The 16,039-nt window shown below is 36.7% G+C and overlaps 1 protein-coding gene across 1 annotated transcript in view; it reads left to right on the top strand.

Annotated features, from left to right (window-relative positions):
* Positions 1-13,988, top strand: part of timeless (timeless circadian clock) — a 31,781-nt gene extending 17,793 nt beyond the window's left edge. Inside the window, exons 17-31 of the mRNA XM_065241929.1 lie at positions 919-1,016; positions 1,266-1,383; positions 6,013-6,214; positions 6,317-6,456; positions 6,534-6,619; positions 6,711-6,831; positions 6,967-7,049; positions 10,121-10,269; positions 10,373-10,592; positions 10,666-10,734; positions 12,553-12,671; positions 12,779-13,013; positions 13,139-13,181; positions 13,272-13,345; positions 13,481-13,988. Coding sequence (XP_065098001.1) covers positions 919-1,016; positions 1,266-1,383; positions 6,013-6,214; positions 6,317-6,456; positions 6,534-6,619; positions 6,711-6,831; positions 6,967-7,049; positions 10,121-10,269; positions 10,373-10,592; positions 10,666-10,734; positions 12,553-12,671; positions 12,779-13,013; positions 13,139-13,181; positions 13,272-13,345; positions 13,481-13,599 — 1,876 coding nt within the window. The 3' untranslated portion in view covers positions 13,600-13,988. The remainder of the gene's footprint in view (positions 1-918; positions 1,017-1,265; positions 1,384-6,012; positions 6,215-6,316; positions 6,457-6,533; positions 6,620-6,710; positions 6,832-6,966; positions 7,050-10,120; positions 10,270-10,372; positions 10,593-10,665; positions 10,735-12,552; positions 12,672-12,778; positions 13,014-13,138; positions 13,182-13,271; positions 13,346-13,480) is intronic.
* Positions 13,989-16,039: the final 2,051 nt, after the last annotated feature.

A 16,039-nucleotide genomic window follows, 5' to 3' on the forward strand; every position in this document is an offset into this window, starting at 1 on the left:
GCATTTCTTCTCAAGTGTGTCTTTATATAAATTTTAGGCCTGCCCGCTTCAGCTGAGTCGTCTAACTTCGATATTTGGATACACATTCTTGCCTTCATGCAGGAGCTAATCCACACGCACAGTGTATGTGCACAAGCGACCGAACGAACGAGAGAGACAGAGAGAGAGAGAGAGATGCTTCTGATACTGTTGTCCTTTTCTAGTTTGTTTAATCAAACCTGCATCTCCGTTTATTTAAGGAATACTCGGCATGTAGCCTACTCAATAAAAAAGGTTTTTTTAACTTTTCAAAAAAAATGCCGTAATGGTGACAGCCCTAAATTCAGCGTAGAGATATATGCATTATAGTCCGAACACACATTTAAAGTGTTATTAAAAAAATTTAACTGTGTTTTTTAGCAGGTAGGTCTTGTCGGCTTTATCATTTTAAAAGTAGATCGCCACACAAAAAAGTCTGTCACACAGTTACAATTAAGCCTCAGGTAAACAATGTAAATACTATTCATCAAAATGATGTATGTTAGTACAATATCAGGGGAAATATCTCACAATTGTGATTTTTAGGAACAATCTATTTATATGCATTCATGAATAATACAAGGATGATTAGATGAAGGATCATGGATGGATGAATGTCTGGATATTTATCTATTAGAGGCAGATATATAAACAATATCCACCACTTGTAACGTTTGCACTCCTGTCACTTTTGGTGTAATTGTACGATAATGTTAGGTACAACAAACAAACTTTAAGTGTTCATCTGTAGCAGAGATGTGTGTGTTGATTGTGTAAAAAAAGATAATCTAACTTAAATATTTATTTTTTGAATAATGAAGCCAAAGAGCCCCACTCTCCCCTACTTGACTGTACAACAACAACATACTCATGAACACATCTATTGCTCTGTTTAATTAGGTCGGTGTGGCCAGAAGGAGAGACGTTTGGATCTGTGGAGGTCGCACCTGAGGAGGAACTTGAACTTCTCAAACAGATACTATTCACTAAACTCCCCAGTAAGAACACTGTACTTACTTACCTATATACCATACTCAACAGTACTAAATTATACTACTGTACTGATACTATCATTAACTATAGTGCACTTCCATATGTGTACTATTACTATTGAGCAGTTGTCTTGAGTACACAGTGCTACTGTAGCAATATAATCAATCCTTGTATACCATGACCAGCAAATAAGGGGGTTTACTGCTATACCTGACACTGTTTATAGTTGTGTGCTGGACTTTGTTTGTGTATAGGATCAGCTCCTGTAGATTCTGCTCTGGAGGATGATGGGATTGAGATGGAGGAAGAGGAAGAACTGGAGTCTGTGACTGTGTCTGAAACAGAGTTCAACTTCAAAGACTTCATTAAAAGGTACATTCACACTTAAAGACAGATGTTAATCCAGCTACCTGTCAGTGTGGTCTTAACTATTAAAATGTACTTAAATTCACTTTTTATTCACTTTTAAAACTGTTTTTCTTAACCATTTTAAATGGTATATAAAAGTCTAAGTAGAGGCAGAAAAACAAGAACATTTATGCCCCCTATTTTTGTTAAACGTGCATCTTGCTTTTCTAAAATTTTGTTTTCACATCAGTCCAATGATTTCTCAATGAAAACACAGATACAATCATACCCTGTTTATGAATTTTATTGCTTTTCAAGTAGAAGGTAAAAAACTCAAATGTTTTCCTCTCCCTAACATTTTTAGGGTAAATATTTTATAGATATAGACTAGTTTTAAAAAAAAGTAGATTAAATTAATAAGAGTTAAAAGTAAATAGTAAGAAATAGGGCTGTAACGATTAACCGTGCAAATGCGCGTTTTCTTAATGGATAATAATGAATATTTTGAATGATTTTTATTTAATGAGTGTTGCTGTTTTAAATGCACGTTATAAATGACTCAGACTCATAAAGATTTTAGATTGATAAGGACTTCCCACTGACCAAATGCCGTAGTACACACACAAACTGTGCATGAAACAAAGAATCACAGCCTTGCGATTCAGAATCGATTTCAGACAGACATTTTTAACTCTTTCCCCGCCAATGACGAGATTTTCCGTCTTTCCGCAATACCGCTATTATCCACCAGGTGGCGCCCTTCCGCAACTTTTTAAAACCGGAAGTATTGCCCTATGGCAAGCTGCTGCATGTCCGTGTCTGTTTTAAAGATCGCTCTGAATGGGATCTCTATGAAAAGTCCGTCACAAAAATGGAATTATCTCTGCTTTTTGCTCAAAATATGGTGTTTTTGCAAAAACCTACCCATATTCAAAAGCTGATTGCAAAAGAACCACTAAAGGTAGGATGAAACGGTTTTTTTGTTTGAAAGCAGAGGGTCTGTTCTTTCATTTGGTATATTGTATGTTTATATATTTAAAGAAAAACATTTTCTGGAAGGCATTAAACTTTGGTGAAAATCATGAAAAACGCTGGCGCTGGCTGGCAACTTTTTTTAAAAACGCTGGCGGTGAAAGAGTTAATGGGACACATGATTTTATCGTTACATCCCTAGTAAGATAAGAAATTACTATTACAATATAAATATCGATATGTTATGCATTAATGCATGTCAGACAATACGGTGGCATGTCAAATCTCTTTGGTTCCCACGTTTTAAATGAATGAAAACCAATAAATGAATTACCAACATGGAGCCGGCGGGTCGCCATTTTGAGTTTACTGAATTTTACAGATATGTTTACACTCAAAGGTGACACATTCATCCCTAAATAAACTCAAAATATAAGTTGCTTTTTTTTCTCAAACATATTTGTTCTCTTTAGAAGACATTTATTTACCCAATGGAGTCATATTGATTACTTTAACTCTTTCCTCGCCAGCATTTAAAAAAGTTGCCAGCCAGTGCCAACATTTTTATGATTTTTCCAAAAGTTTAAAACAGTCCATAAAATTTTCTTCTATAAATATATAAACATACAATATATTAAATGAAAGAACAGGCCCTTTGCTTTCAAACGTGTTTCATCCTATCTTCATTAATTCTCTTTTTATCACCTCTCAAATATGGGTAAGCGTCTTCAAAAATACCACATTTTGAACAAAAAGCTGAAATAATTGCATTTATGTAAAGGGCTTTTATTAGAGATGATTTTCACAAAAGTTTAATGCCTTCCAGAAAATGCTCCTTTTTAAATATATAAACATACAATATATGAAATAAAAGAACAGACCCTCTGCTTTCAAACAAAAAAATCAGTATCATCCTACCTTCATTTGTTCTGTTTTTATCACCTCTCAAATATGTGTAGGTTTCATCAAAAACACCAAATTTTGAGCAAAAAGCTGAGATAATTCCAATTTCTGTGAGAACTTTTGATAGAGATGAGATGCAGAGCGATCTTTAAAACATACACGGACATACAGCTGTTTGCCCTAGGGCAGGGTTCGGCAAGTAACTTTGGTCGCGGGCCAATATTTTTTTTTATCCAGTAGATGGCGGGGCAGCTGAATTTTTTTTACATTTTGAATTTAATCTGATCTTTTGTCAAGCAACATTGTTTTTATTTTCTATTTAAAAGACGAAAGATGGCATTAAAAATTGCTTAAAACATGGTTGTTCTGCTGTTTCTTTGTCTGTTTGCACCTGCAATAGGCCTATAATCATGGAATATGATGGGTCCGTGTATCATTCGTTCAATCGTTTTTTTCAAATTATAAACAAAAAAAAAATGAAAAAATAACTTGTTTTTTTATTCCTGAACTTAACACCTATATAGTAGGGCTGGGTATCAATTCAGATTTTCCAGATCGATTCGATTTCGATTCACAAGCTGCCAAATCGATTCGATTTCGATTCAATTTTCGATTCTGGTTCTCGGCCCGGTTTTAAACTCTATTCAACTCAATGGATATAGATTTAATACAAATACTATATTAATAAAAAGAACAGTGAACAGCAGGTTACAAGTGGGTAATCAATAAAATTGACGAAGCACCTGAAACCGCCATTTTAAGCACTGAATGAATGACAGGCTTGCCTCTTGCTCCTTGGTAACATGCGCTAGGCAAAAAAGAGGGTGACATGTAGTGAAGACGATTTCGATTAATGTTAATCTTTCGTTGAATGTTTGCAGACATAAATATGAAAGAAAAAAATTGATTCTGCTCTTTGAGAATCGATTCTGAATCGTCCACGTTTTAAAGAACGATTAATCGAAAAATCGATTTTTTTGCCCAGCCCTACTATATAGGCATATATATCAATGAAATCATTTTAAGCAGCTCAAGTACTAGTGGTAACATTTTACAGGCATTTATGCTCCCATAAAAGTCTCTCACAGTCGGGCTTTTGAACTTTATTCCTTTTTTAATTATCATTTATTCAGGAGACACACATACACAACTAAGGTGTGTAAAGAGGTCTGCGCGAGACTGTTTTTTTTTTTTCGCCAGCTAATACAAGTTTCTGTTCAGCAACGCTTAAAATACACTTTGTGTTCACACGCTTTATTTCCCGACCTGACGGGTCCACAAAACCTAAATCTCGTTTCCAGAATCTCAAATTCAAATGTCTCTAACTGAAAGAGAGAGATTAAGTAGCCTATAACAATTATAAATGCTATACAAAAATTGTGTTCGTGTCAATATAAATATTATTTTAACATTGTACTGTCAGCAGAGAAAAAAGTCACAGAAAAAATTATGAAATATAAATAACATAAATTAAATAGGACAAAGCCTATCACTCAAATATCTAACCAACATAAACGGAAACCATATTGCCCTACTGACAAATGAAGTAAGCTTTCTGCCAAACTATTTCAAACATACTTGCACAAAAAATAATGTTGTTGGCTGACAATGGTTTCAGTACCAAACAGCTTCTAAAGCTGTACAGGTGGTCAGAATGAAGTGCGGATACGCTGTCAAGAGAGGGCTATCGTCAGTCAGACCACACGTCCAAAGTATAGGTACCCCTATAAGTTCCGGTACCGTCTTTATACTTTAAAATTTCATCATGCGCCGCATGAATCCTTTTGGGCGTTTCATACAGTATGCAGCGGGGAAATCGCCGCGCGGCTACGGCTTTTCTCAAGTAGGCTAGTGGAAGAGTTTTGTGCAGCATTTAGTGCAAATATGTTTTATCAGGTAATACATATTATTTATTACGAATAAATAATAATGAAAAAAGTTCAAAAGTCGGAGTGTAAGCAAATAAAACTGGCGCATGGTTGCTATTCAAACCATTATTAAAACGGCTGTAATCTGTTACCACAATAGTACCTGATCTGTTTAAAATTATTTCATTGGTATATGTCTGCTAAGGTGTTAAATAAAAATTAGTCTTAACCCGTTTCATTAATTTTTTCTATTTTTGATCTGAGCGCACAATCAGAAATTTTTTTTTCATTTTAGTTCAGAAAATAAATAAAAGAAAAACAAGTCGTTTTTCTTTATTTTCTTTTTGGTTTAAATTTAAAAAAAAAAAAACGAATGAAGGAATGATAGGAGCCATATTTGTAAAGTGTTATTGTAAAATAAAAATAGTCTGATAAAAAAACGGACTTCCAAAATAATCCGGCGGGCCAGAAAATATTGCTGGCGGGCCACTCTTGGCCCGCGGGCCGCCTGTGGCCGACCCCTGCCCTAGGGCAATACTTCGGTTTTATAAGTTGCGGAATAGCGCCTGGTGGATAATAGCGGTATTGCAGATTGACGAGATAACTCCTCAATGGTGGGGAAAGAGTTGATGGATAGATAGATGCGCTTTAGGAGCTTGAAAACATTGAACCCTGTTTAGAGTCATTATAAAGCAAAGGAGAGCCAGTATATTATTTAATATAATGTATTTGGCTAAAGAAAGATTGTTATACATGTCTAGAAGTTGGATTTAGGTTTTGTGGGACCATTGGAAACATTGAGATGAATGTCATAAAGTGTCACAATCACACTGAATTAACCCTACATTTGCAGAGCTAAAAATATGATTCGTGTTTGTTTAAAATTTTATTTTTGCATTCTGTTTGACAGATTTGCCAACCCAAACATTGTGCGTCCATATTTCATCCTGCTGAGTTCATATTCCCAAAATTCTCCTCATACCAACCACTGCATCATACGCCTACTCCATAGACTGGCGGTAGATCTGAAGATGGATGCATTATTTTATCAGCTCTCTGTCTTCTACTTATTTAATAAGATTCTGGAAGACCCGGCAGCGGCCGCATATCAGGTGACAACACACTTTACCAATGAAGTGCCTTTATTTATAAGAGCTGGATTCTGTTTAAGTTATTTAGGTAATCATTAATATTTCTGTCTTTGTTTCTGACAGGAGCTTGTCACTTTTACAAAGTTTGTTCTTAACCGTTTTTTCACGTTTGCTGCTAACAATAACAAAGCATTTGTGGAGATGCTCTTCTGGAAGAATGTGGGTGCTGTGAGAGACATGACCGAGGGCTATAGTAAAGATGGGTAAGACTCATTCACTACACTTTCATTCACAAGTACTTCACGATGTTTAATATTTTGTTTCATATGTCCATGTTTAGTGAGGGCTCCAAGAAAAAATCCAGGTGGACACCTGAGGAAGAAGAAGAGCTTAAGCACTTGTATGAAGAGCACAAGAACTCTGGAGGTGAGACTGCATCCACCCACAACATCTCTCGGTCTCAACTCTTGTTTGAATATTTTCTAATATTTTTTCTTTTGAATGATTTCTTTGTCAGTGCCAGATATAGTGGAGACACTGATCCAGTTGTTGAGCAGCAGCCGTACACGACGTGAGGTGGTTTCTCAGATGGTGACGTTGGGTTTGGTGGACAGTGTGAAGGATTTAAAGAAAGAGAGGTGCAGATCTTATGTTAAATCTATAATATGATTTTATGATTGAGTGAAATATTATTTTAACAGTAGTGTCTATGATCATTACTCGCATACAGTTACAGTATTTGTGAATCTTGACACCTCTCTGAATCTCTTCAGGAAGGGAACACATATTGTGCTGTGGACTGAAGAACAGGAGGAGGAACTTCAGATGCTCTTTCAGGAGTATAGAGACTCTGATGGTTTGTGTTCACTTACATTAATTTAACAGGGTTGACATGTAGAAAACATTTCACACTTGAAATAGTTAACTCTGGTTTATTCTAAACACCACGTTAATGAAATCCTGGGTTATCTGTTTCACGTTTTACACTGTTTCTAAACCAGGGAACATGACATCTACTTGTTTACTCGTGACTGTAACTAAAGTTATCTCCAGACGCGAGTGTGACTCGATCGACGTCCAAACGCACACACAAACACACAATGCCTCATATTTGAAGCGCTTTGTGGTATCATTATAAAAGATGCGATTGCACACATCACATACTTGTTTACTCGCGCCTAAATCTCCAGACAGACGCGAGTGTGTGTGCTTCGTCAGTGTGACGGGATCGATGTCCGACATATAAATCCTTATTTACTTGCGGATGTGTGTCAGTATCTCCAGACGCGAGTGTTTTCTTTGTCTTCCGTCAAACAGCTGAGGCGACGGGAACGCACATACACAAACACGCGAGTCAGGAAACTCGACGCGCTTTTTGGTATTCTTATAAAATACGCGATTGCAAACAGTACAATCCTTATTTAGTTGCGTCATATCTCCGCACAGCAAGTTTATTAAACACAGGATCACTTGCATGTGCACACATTCACTGCTTTCATGATCAACACGTGAGGTAATGGCGGCGGCTGTAAACAAACATTGATAAGTTTATCACGCGTGTCCCTGGTTGTGTTTCTACTATAATGATTACAAAAACACAAATAGGAGTCCAGACAACGATAGGCAGTTGTTCTTTTGAGCTTTTTACTGCACAAAAGTAAACCTCTCGCTGGCCAACCAAACACTAACCCTGTGTTGAAGTGTGTTCATTTTACGATGGCCAAACAGTATCTTTACCAGGATTAGGCTACCATGGATTTTAAAAGGTAACTTATACTTGTGAAATGAATAGAAAATATTTCAATAGAAATATATATATATATAATGTGTGTGTGTGTGTGTCTATTTACATTATATTGAAAAGTAAACCTTATCATGGTTTTACTACAGAGGTAGTTACATTCCTGTTGAACATCCCCACAAGGCTCATTATTCAATTCTTTTGTCTCTCAGCTGTCAATCACTGATTATTCAGGAGCTTTCCCGCCTCCACGCATACGGCCTCTCTCAAGCAAAAGTGTCTTAGAAATTGTAAATCAATATCTTGCTTTATGTGATTGAGTAGGCCATATGATTTTCACATCATTTTGAAGAAAAAACTCTAGACTACTAGATCCAGTTTGGAAAGTCTTGGGAAACATGTTAAGAATGAGTTTTGTGGAGTTATATCAGTGACTTAAAAATTTTGCTTTTTCAAAAACCACGCATAAACATTTTTCTCTCAAAAATACAAACATGTACATACATGTTGATTATATGATATTGTAGCCCAGTTTGTGATGAACACAGTGTTATGAGACTTTTGCCATTAATATGTTTTTAAGCAACTGAAAAAAGCACAAATGTCAGTGCATGTCAAAACTTCCCCAGGGCCCTAAAAACCCCTTAGACCCCAGAGGGTTAAACAAGGATGTCTACATCTAAGCTAAATCAACAACGTATTTGAACGTTATCCTTAACATCTCTAACGTAACGTTAGCCTAACATTAGAAAACGTTAACGTTAGCTTCTAGCTGCGTTGTACATCATGTCACTTAGCTTCATTAACGGATCTGTAAATAACCGAGATAATAAATGTTATTTGTAATAGCAATGTTGTGCTGAATGATTCACCAAACTAACGGATAAGTACTTTTAGTAAAGATGGTAAAAATGCTTTTCCTGGAAACGTGTGCCTGTACATATTTAATTTGATCATGATGGCAACGAGATGCGGTTTATCGCGTTTACGCTGTGACCTTTTGCCTGGAGCTGAAGCTTTTCATCGAACTTCAATAAAACGATTAATATAAACCTACAAATGCATAGTTAATCTGTCTCCAAAAATCATCAATTGCCTCCTGTGAAATGTCTCCTACTGTGACAGCTGCCATAGCGCCTGTCACCAGTGTTGATTGTTTGTCCTAGTGAGTGGAGGGGGCGTGGCTTAGCTATAGGTCAGTTGCGTATTTGTGGTGTCAACAGTCATGTTTGGATAAAAAATAATTCAAACAGACTGAATTAAAATCGTGTGCTGTCGCTTTAAATAACCGCTTGTCTCGCACTTCCACATCAGTGACAGAACAGGTCGCAACGTAAATCTCTCTTGGCTGTTTAAAGCCTCCTGGGATGTCACTTTTACTTTATTTCAGGTGTTTGCAGTACACCGATGGGGATATGAGGTACCTGCCCTTCAGTTTCACATTTCACACTGCATGCGTTTGGCACCGAATGTCAGTGTTCAAATTACAAAGTGTGTACAAAGGGTTACAAAGGGTTAAAAATTACAAAGGGTTAACCTAGGATTAAAAGCGGGGTTTACAATGCAGATATCCCGGGGCTAAGTGCATTGTAAAAAGCCCTTGATTCATCTTAGGGAAATAATAATATGTGTGACCCAGTCTGTTAAAACCCAGCTAAAGTCATTTTTATTAATGTACTGCATAAAAGTACAAAGCTTTACCTTTTCTGTCACTGGGGTGGTACCCTAAAGCTGTAGTTAATGATGACTCTTCATTAGTTTATGATTAGTACTTGCCTAAAGTCATCATCAGATCTAACAGCTCCTGCAGATTTGCGCAGAAAAATTATGGATTATGCCTGTCATTGACAAGCACAAAAATACCTCACTTTCTGTTTGTAGGTTTGGCCACTGTGTTGTTATTGCCGTTTGTGAAGCCTGGGCTGTCTACAGAGATCGCGTTTTTTTACAGTTTGATCAGCGGACAGGCAGCAAGCAGATAGTGAGGAGATGTTTGCTGTATGTAACAAAATATGTTTTATGGTCTAAAACGCGTCAATTCGCTTAGAGCACCTTTAAGGGGTTATGTCCTCATCAAATAATTATGAACAACTACATGGATCATAATTTGAAGTCTTGAGTGATAAAAATGTCATTGGTCAAACTCTATAACATGATGTCATTTTTAATTTCTGTTTTATCCACAGATGTGTTGGGAAACATTTTAAAGCGCATCACTGCCAAACGTTCAAGGGCGCGTGTAGTAGACAAGATCCTCAGTATGGGTCTTGTGTCCGATCGCAAGGAACTTTACAAGAAAAGACAACGCAATGCTCCTCAGAAGAAGAAAGGAATGGTTTGTTAATCAACATTTACATACAGAGTCAATGTCACAAACAAACGTCTGGACAACTTTTCAAAAATGATTTATAACAATGAGTTCGCGTTTCATTTCTCAGACAGAGGAAGACTTCTTCAGTTTGACAGAAGAGCAGCAGGAGTTAGACATGGAGAGAGATGAGGAAGAGAAGGAAGAATCTGAGGAAGATGATGATGATGAAGATGACAGTGAGGAGCATGCTGACGTTTTGGCGAGTAAAGGACAGAGAAGCAGATCTGAAAGCGTTCTGGAGAGAAATCAGAATCTGAGAAGAATGGCTCAGACTTTACGACAAGAAGGTACTTGAGCAGACATTGTTTTCAGATTGTTTGTCTTTTAAAAGAAGGATTGCTGATGTTTGTCTGTTAACAGGTTTGTCAGGTCCTATTCTTTGGCTACAGAATTCACTCAACAGAACTGCTGATGATCGTGAGGAGGAAGGTGAGATTATCTCTGTTCATGGGGGAAATTGAAAACTGCATTTCTTAAAGCACATGTGGTTTTTAGGATCTTCTTCTTCTATTACGTCTATGGCAGCCCATAAAAGCTTCATAGGAAAGTTATGAAATTTGGCACACTGATAGAGGTCAGTCCAAAAAGTTATCAGTAAATTTGTAGTCTCTTTCTCAAATCCACTAGCGCCACCAACAGTCTAAAATTTCACATACTTTTTGATTTTAACTTATGACCCATAAAGTCCATATTTTTTTTTCTTTTTCCTCTTTTTTTCTTTCTACTTCCTTCTTTCTTCATCTAAATATTTTTCCGCCATTTTGAATTATTTAAAAAAAGCTACTTTTTCAAACTCATCCTAATCCTTTTGTCTGATTTTTGTGAAAATCAGTGTGTAGCATCTAGAGACACTTATTGTAAAAAGTTATGGAATTCGTGTGAATTTGCCAATTCTTGTTTGTCTTCACCAAACTTGAGTGTATTTACACACCACTTGGTACTTCTGATGGTAGGCAGGAACTTAGGGTGCTTGGACAGTTTTGCCGTAGCGCCACCTAGTGATCTCGAGATTTGGAAAGTGGTTATTTTTGCTTGAAACTACTGCAAACTTGCATCATTTACAATCATGACTTATCATGGATTATTGGCTTGAAGTATAATCATTGTTAGGTTGCTAGGGAGTTAATTGGTATCCGAGTACCATTTTGCAACTCCTATATCTCAGCATCATAACATTGTAGAGACATGGGGGGAAGTTCTTTAAACTGTTCACCCAAACTCAACTTTCGTGCCCTTGTTGGCTTGACCCCACAATTGCTGCTTGAATAATAGCATTATTCATATTTTTTATTATCATGAAAGATGGATGTGAGCTATAATATGTTGTAATATTGCTGAATAGAAAATTTTCCTTCCTACAATATAGATTGTATACTTGCTTGTTGCTATTTATAAATGCCTATTTTACTGCACTAAACAAGTGAAATTTGCCTTGATATTTTTAGAGCTGATAGACAAGATGAACACACAATTTTGACAAAAAATTGACGGTCAACTTATTTTTTGATGTTTCTGAAAATGTTTCCGCTTGACATCCAATGGGTAGTCCCAGAACGCATCACATTTTTGTGTTCGGGATAATTTGGGCGCGGCTAAAACAGTGCCTTTGTTGCACTGGAACCACCAAGCATGGCCCGCCCCTAAACGATTCCTACCTATTTTTCACAGATTTTTTTTTAAATCTTTCATTAACGGGGTTTTTCTTTAAATTTTTACATTTGGCTTGGTGGTTAATATCTTATTTTTCTGTGGTGTTACAAACAGAGAGCACATTAAATATTTAAGGAATAATTGACGACGGGCCATTGAATTGTAAGAAAATAATGCACACCCAAGGTGGTTACACCGCATTATTTTCATTATTTTTAAGATATTTGACAAGTAAGGTGTTATCTGAAATGAATTCATACCCACGGAACATTTCTCAGCCAATCAGAATACAGCATTCAACAGCCCTGTGGTATAAGTAAAGAATAATTGACGATGGATCATTTAATTATTTGAAAATAATGCACACCCAAGGTGGTAATGCCATTACAATATGTGTGTGCATTATCGCTGAAAAATTAAGGACCAGAGTCAATTATTTAGTTTATATCATGGTTACCACAAACATTGCTCTGGTGGTTATGTTAAGACCAGGTTGCATTTATTGAAAAAGAATCAGAATCAGAATAAAGCATTCAACAACGACTTTAAAGGATAAAATATGTAAAAGAATTATAAATGTCAAGTTTCTTTCTTCAGGTGTTTCTCATCCTGTACCACTGGTTCCTCTGACGGAGGAGAACGAGGAAGCAATGGAGAATAGGACTTTCCAAAAACTGTTGGGTAAAGTTGGGATCCGAGCACCAGCAGACGGGCAGGTTGGTTTGGATTTTCATTCTTTGGTCACTTATTTATGGTTTATTGTCTGTACTTACACTAATAAAATTGCTCACTATACACAAATGCATGAATGCGTCTTTACCAGGAGTCTTTCTGGAGGATTCCTGCCAGTCTGAATGTTTCTCATCTGAGGCGTTTAGCGGCGTCTCTTGACCCATATGAAGAGACTTCAGCTGATGGGGATATTGAGACACAGAGTACAGAAAACAGTTCAGCAGTAGAAATGGAGGACAATACAGATAATGAAGAGCTACGATCTCAAGCGCTGAGAGCTCTGCTGCTGTCACGACAAAGAAAACATTCATCTGTTCAGTCGAAAGGTGAGCATGGATTTTACTTAGTTGCTGATGTTGACTGTTTTTATATAACAGTTAGTTCAAATATGTCATTAAATGACTCTAGTAATGTTTGCTTTCCATGGAAATTATTTGTTTTTGTTTTCAAGATGGGACATCATGTGAGGAAAATACTGGAACTGAGGATCATGGGTAGAGTCAACATAATCACATACACTTGTGCTTAAAGTCTGTGCAGATTCACACCAAATACTGACAATAGATGTGATCTTGTTATTTCAGTGATCGTAGTGAAGGGTTGAGCTCAAAGAAGAGAAGCAGAGTGTTGGACAGTGACGATGATGATGATCAGGAAGGTACAACATCTTTAAAAACCTCATCTAGAGTTCCATCAAAGAAATTGCAATGATATGCAAAACTCTCTCTCTCTCTCTGTATATATGTGTGCATGTATGGGTGTTTTTACATATGTTTTTTAACACTTTTTACAGATGGGGATTCTTCATCCAAGCTAACATCTGAAAGTGACATTCAGTCACATGACAAGACTCCTCATGCTGCTCCAGCCAAACGCAAATATCAGCGAGTACTCAGTGACGATGAGGATTAGATTCATGTTTAACACGTATATCAAAAGTATGTTGTAATGTATGGCTGTTCTTATGTATAATTTAAAACATGAATTCATGATGTTTGGTATGCCATTGTCAGGATGATGGGTTTTTTGCTGCCTTGATGGATTTAATTTGGAAGGATGTGCAGGATTTTGTTTGGGTTATTTTTGAAATACTGATACCATCTTTCTCTTATTTGTCATAACCAGCAAAAGAAATATGTAGTGCACTTGTAGTGTTGTTGTTATTATTAAGTGCACTACTTCACCATTGTAATTGTCATGACTAGTTATCTTATACAAAAACATCTTGCATTCAAGGTTAACTTTTTTGCAGATTGCTTGTTAATAAAATATCATGAATAAAGTCTTGTGTTCTTTATATGATATGGTATAACTAAATTATGTCTAATCTGTTTGGAGAGGGCAAATAAATTCTGCAAATCATCTGCATAGCAATGGAAAGTTATATTATGCCTGCTCATAATAGACCAAATAAGCAGCATATAAAGTGAAAATAAAATGGGTCCAAGAATAGAGCCTTGTGGGACCCCGCATAAGAGAGGGGAAGTTGAGGAGGAAGAGTGCCCAATCAATACAAAGAAACTTCTGTCAGACCAATATAACGAGAACCACTGAAGTGTGGCGCCCTGCAATTTGATGCATTTCTTTATTCCAGTAGCATAGTCCAACAGTGTATGCACTCTAAAGTTACTGTACAGAGCAGTCTTACTGTAGGTACACCTGTCTGTTTTCCTCCCTGAAGGCTCTGAAGATGATTATTCACCTCGACCTATTCCTTCATTTCTCTGTGGATCCATTTTTCCAAAGTTCAGTGAACTGATTCAGGCCCTTTTATATATCTATTAAAGGATATGATTGATATGTGTTTGATTTTGACTCGAAGGGGTGGTTTCCTGTACAGGAATTAGCTTTAGCCAGGTCTAGGCTTTAGTTTAATTGGGAAATATAACTAGTTTTAACAAACATGCCTTACTAAAAACATTGTGTGCATTTTGAGGGAAAATAAAGGGCACTGATGTATTTTAAGATATGTCAGTGCAATTTGTTTTCAGTAGGGATTTGTGTGCAAAGTTTTGAAGTAACAGTTCACCAAATCTGACTCATTTGTTAAAAGAAGGGAATAGTGTTTATAGTTCAGCAAAATGATTGTGCTTCTTGAAAAATGGCGTTATGATTTTGAAAATGTATAATGATAATGTAAAATAACTGGTGAAGCTATTTTTTAACTGGTTCTTTAAAACAAACTGACTAAAAGAACCGCTTCACAGAAATGAGTTAGACTGTCCAACACTAACGTAGAAAGGGTGAAGGATTGAGTTAACGACACGCACTTCACAAACCCTCCTATTAAATCTCATATATATATATATATATACAGTATTGTTCAAAATAATAGCAGTACAATGTGACTAACCAGAATAATCAAGGTTTTTAGTATATTTTTTTATTGCTACGTGGCAAACAAGTTACCAGTAGGTTCAGTAGATTCTCAGAAAACAAATGAGACCCAGCATTCATGATATGCACGCTCTTAAGGCTGTGCAATTGGGCAATTAGTTGAATTAGTTGAAAGGGGTGTGTTCAAAAAAATAGCAGTGTGGCATTCAATTACTGAGGTCATCAATTTTGTGAAGAAACAGGTGTGAATCAGGTGGCCCCTATTTAAGGATGAAGCCAACACTTGTTGAAAATGCATTTGAAAGCTGAGGAAAATGGGTCGTTCAAGACATTGTTCAGAAGAACAGCGTACTTTGATTAAAACGTTGATTGGAGAGGGGAAAACCTATAAAGAGGTGCAAAAAACGATAGGCTGTTCAGCTAAAATGATCTCCAATGCCTTAAAATGGAGAGCAAAACCAGAGAGACGTGGAAGAAAACGGAAGACAACCATCAAAATGGATAGAAGAATAACCAGAATGGCAAAGGCTCAGCCAATGATCACCTCCAGGATGATCAAAGACAGTCTAGAGTTACCTGTAAGTACTGTGACAGTTAGAAGACGTCTGTGTGAAGCTAATCTATTTTCAAGAATCCCCCGCAAAGTCCCTCTGTTAAAAAAAAGGCATGTGCAGAAGAGGTTACAATTTGCCAAAGAACACATCAACTGGCCTAAAGAGAAATGGAGGAACATTTTGTGGACTGATGAGAGTAAAATTGTTCTTTTTGGGTCCAGGGCCACAGGCAGTTTGTGAGACGACCCCCAAACTCTGAATTCAAGCCACAGAAGACAGTGAAGCATGGAGGTGCAAGCATCATGATATGGGCATGTTTCTCCTACTATGGTGTTGGGCCTATTTATCGCATACCAGGGATCATGGATCAGTTTGCATATGTTAAAATACTTGAAGAGTTCATGTTGCCATATGCTGAAGAGGACATGCCCTTGAAATGGTTGTTTCAACAAGACAATGAC

This window comes from Paramisgurnus dabryanus, chromosome 14, assembly GCF_030506205.2.
Source record: "Paramisgurnus dabryanus chromosome 14, PD_genome_1.1, whole genome shotgun sequence".
NCBI lineage: Eukaryota > Metazoa > Chordata > Actinopteri > Cypriniformes > Cobitidae > Paramisgurnus > Paramisgurnus dabryanus.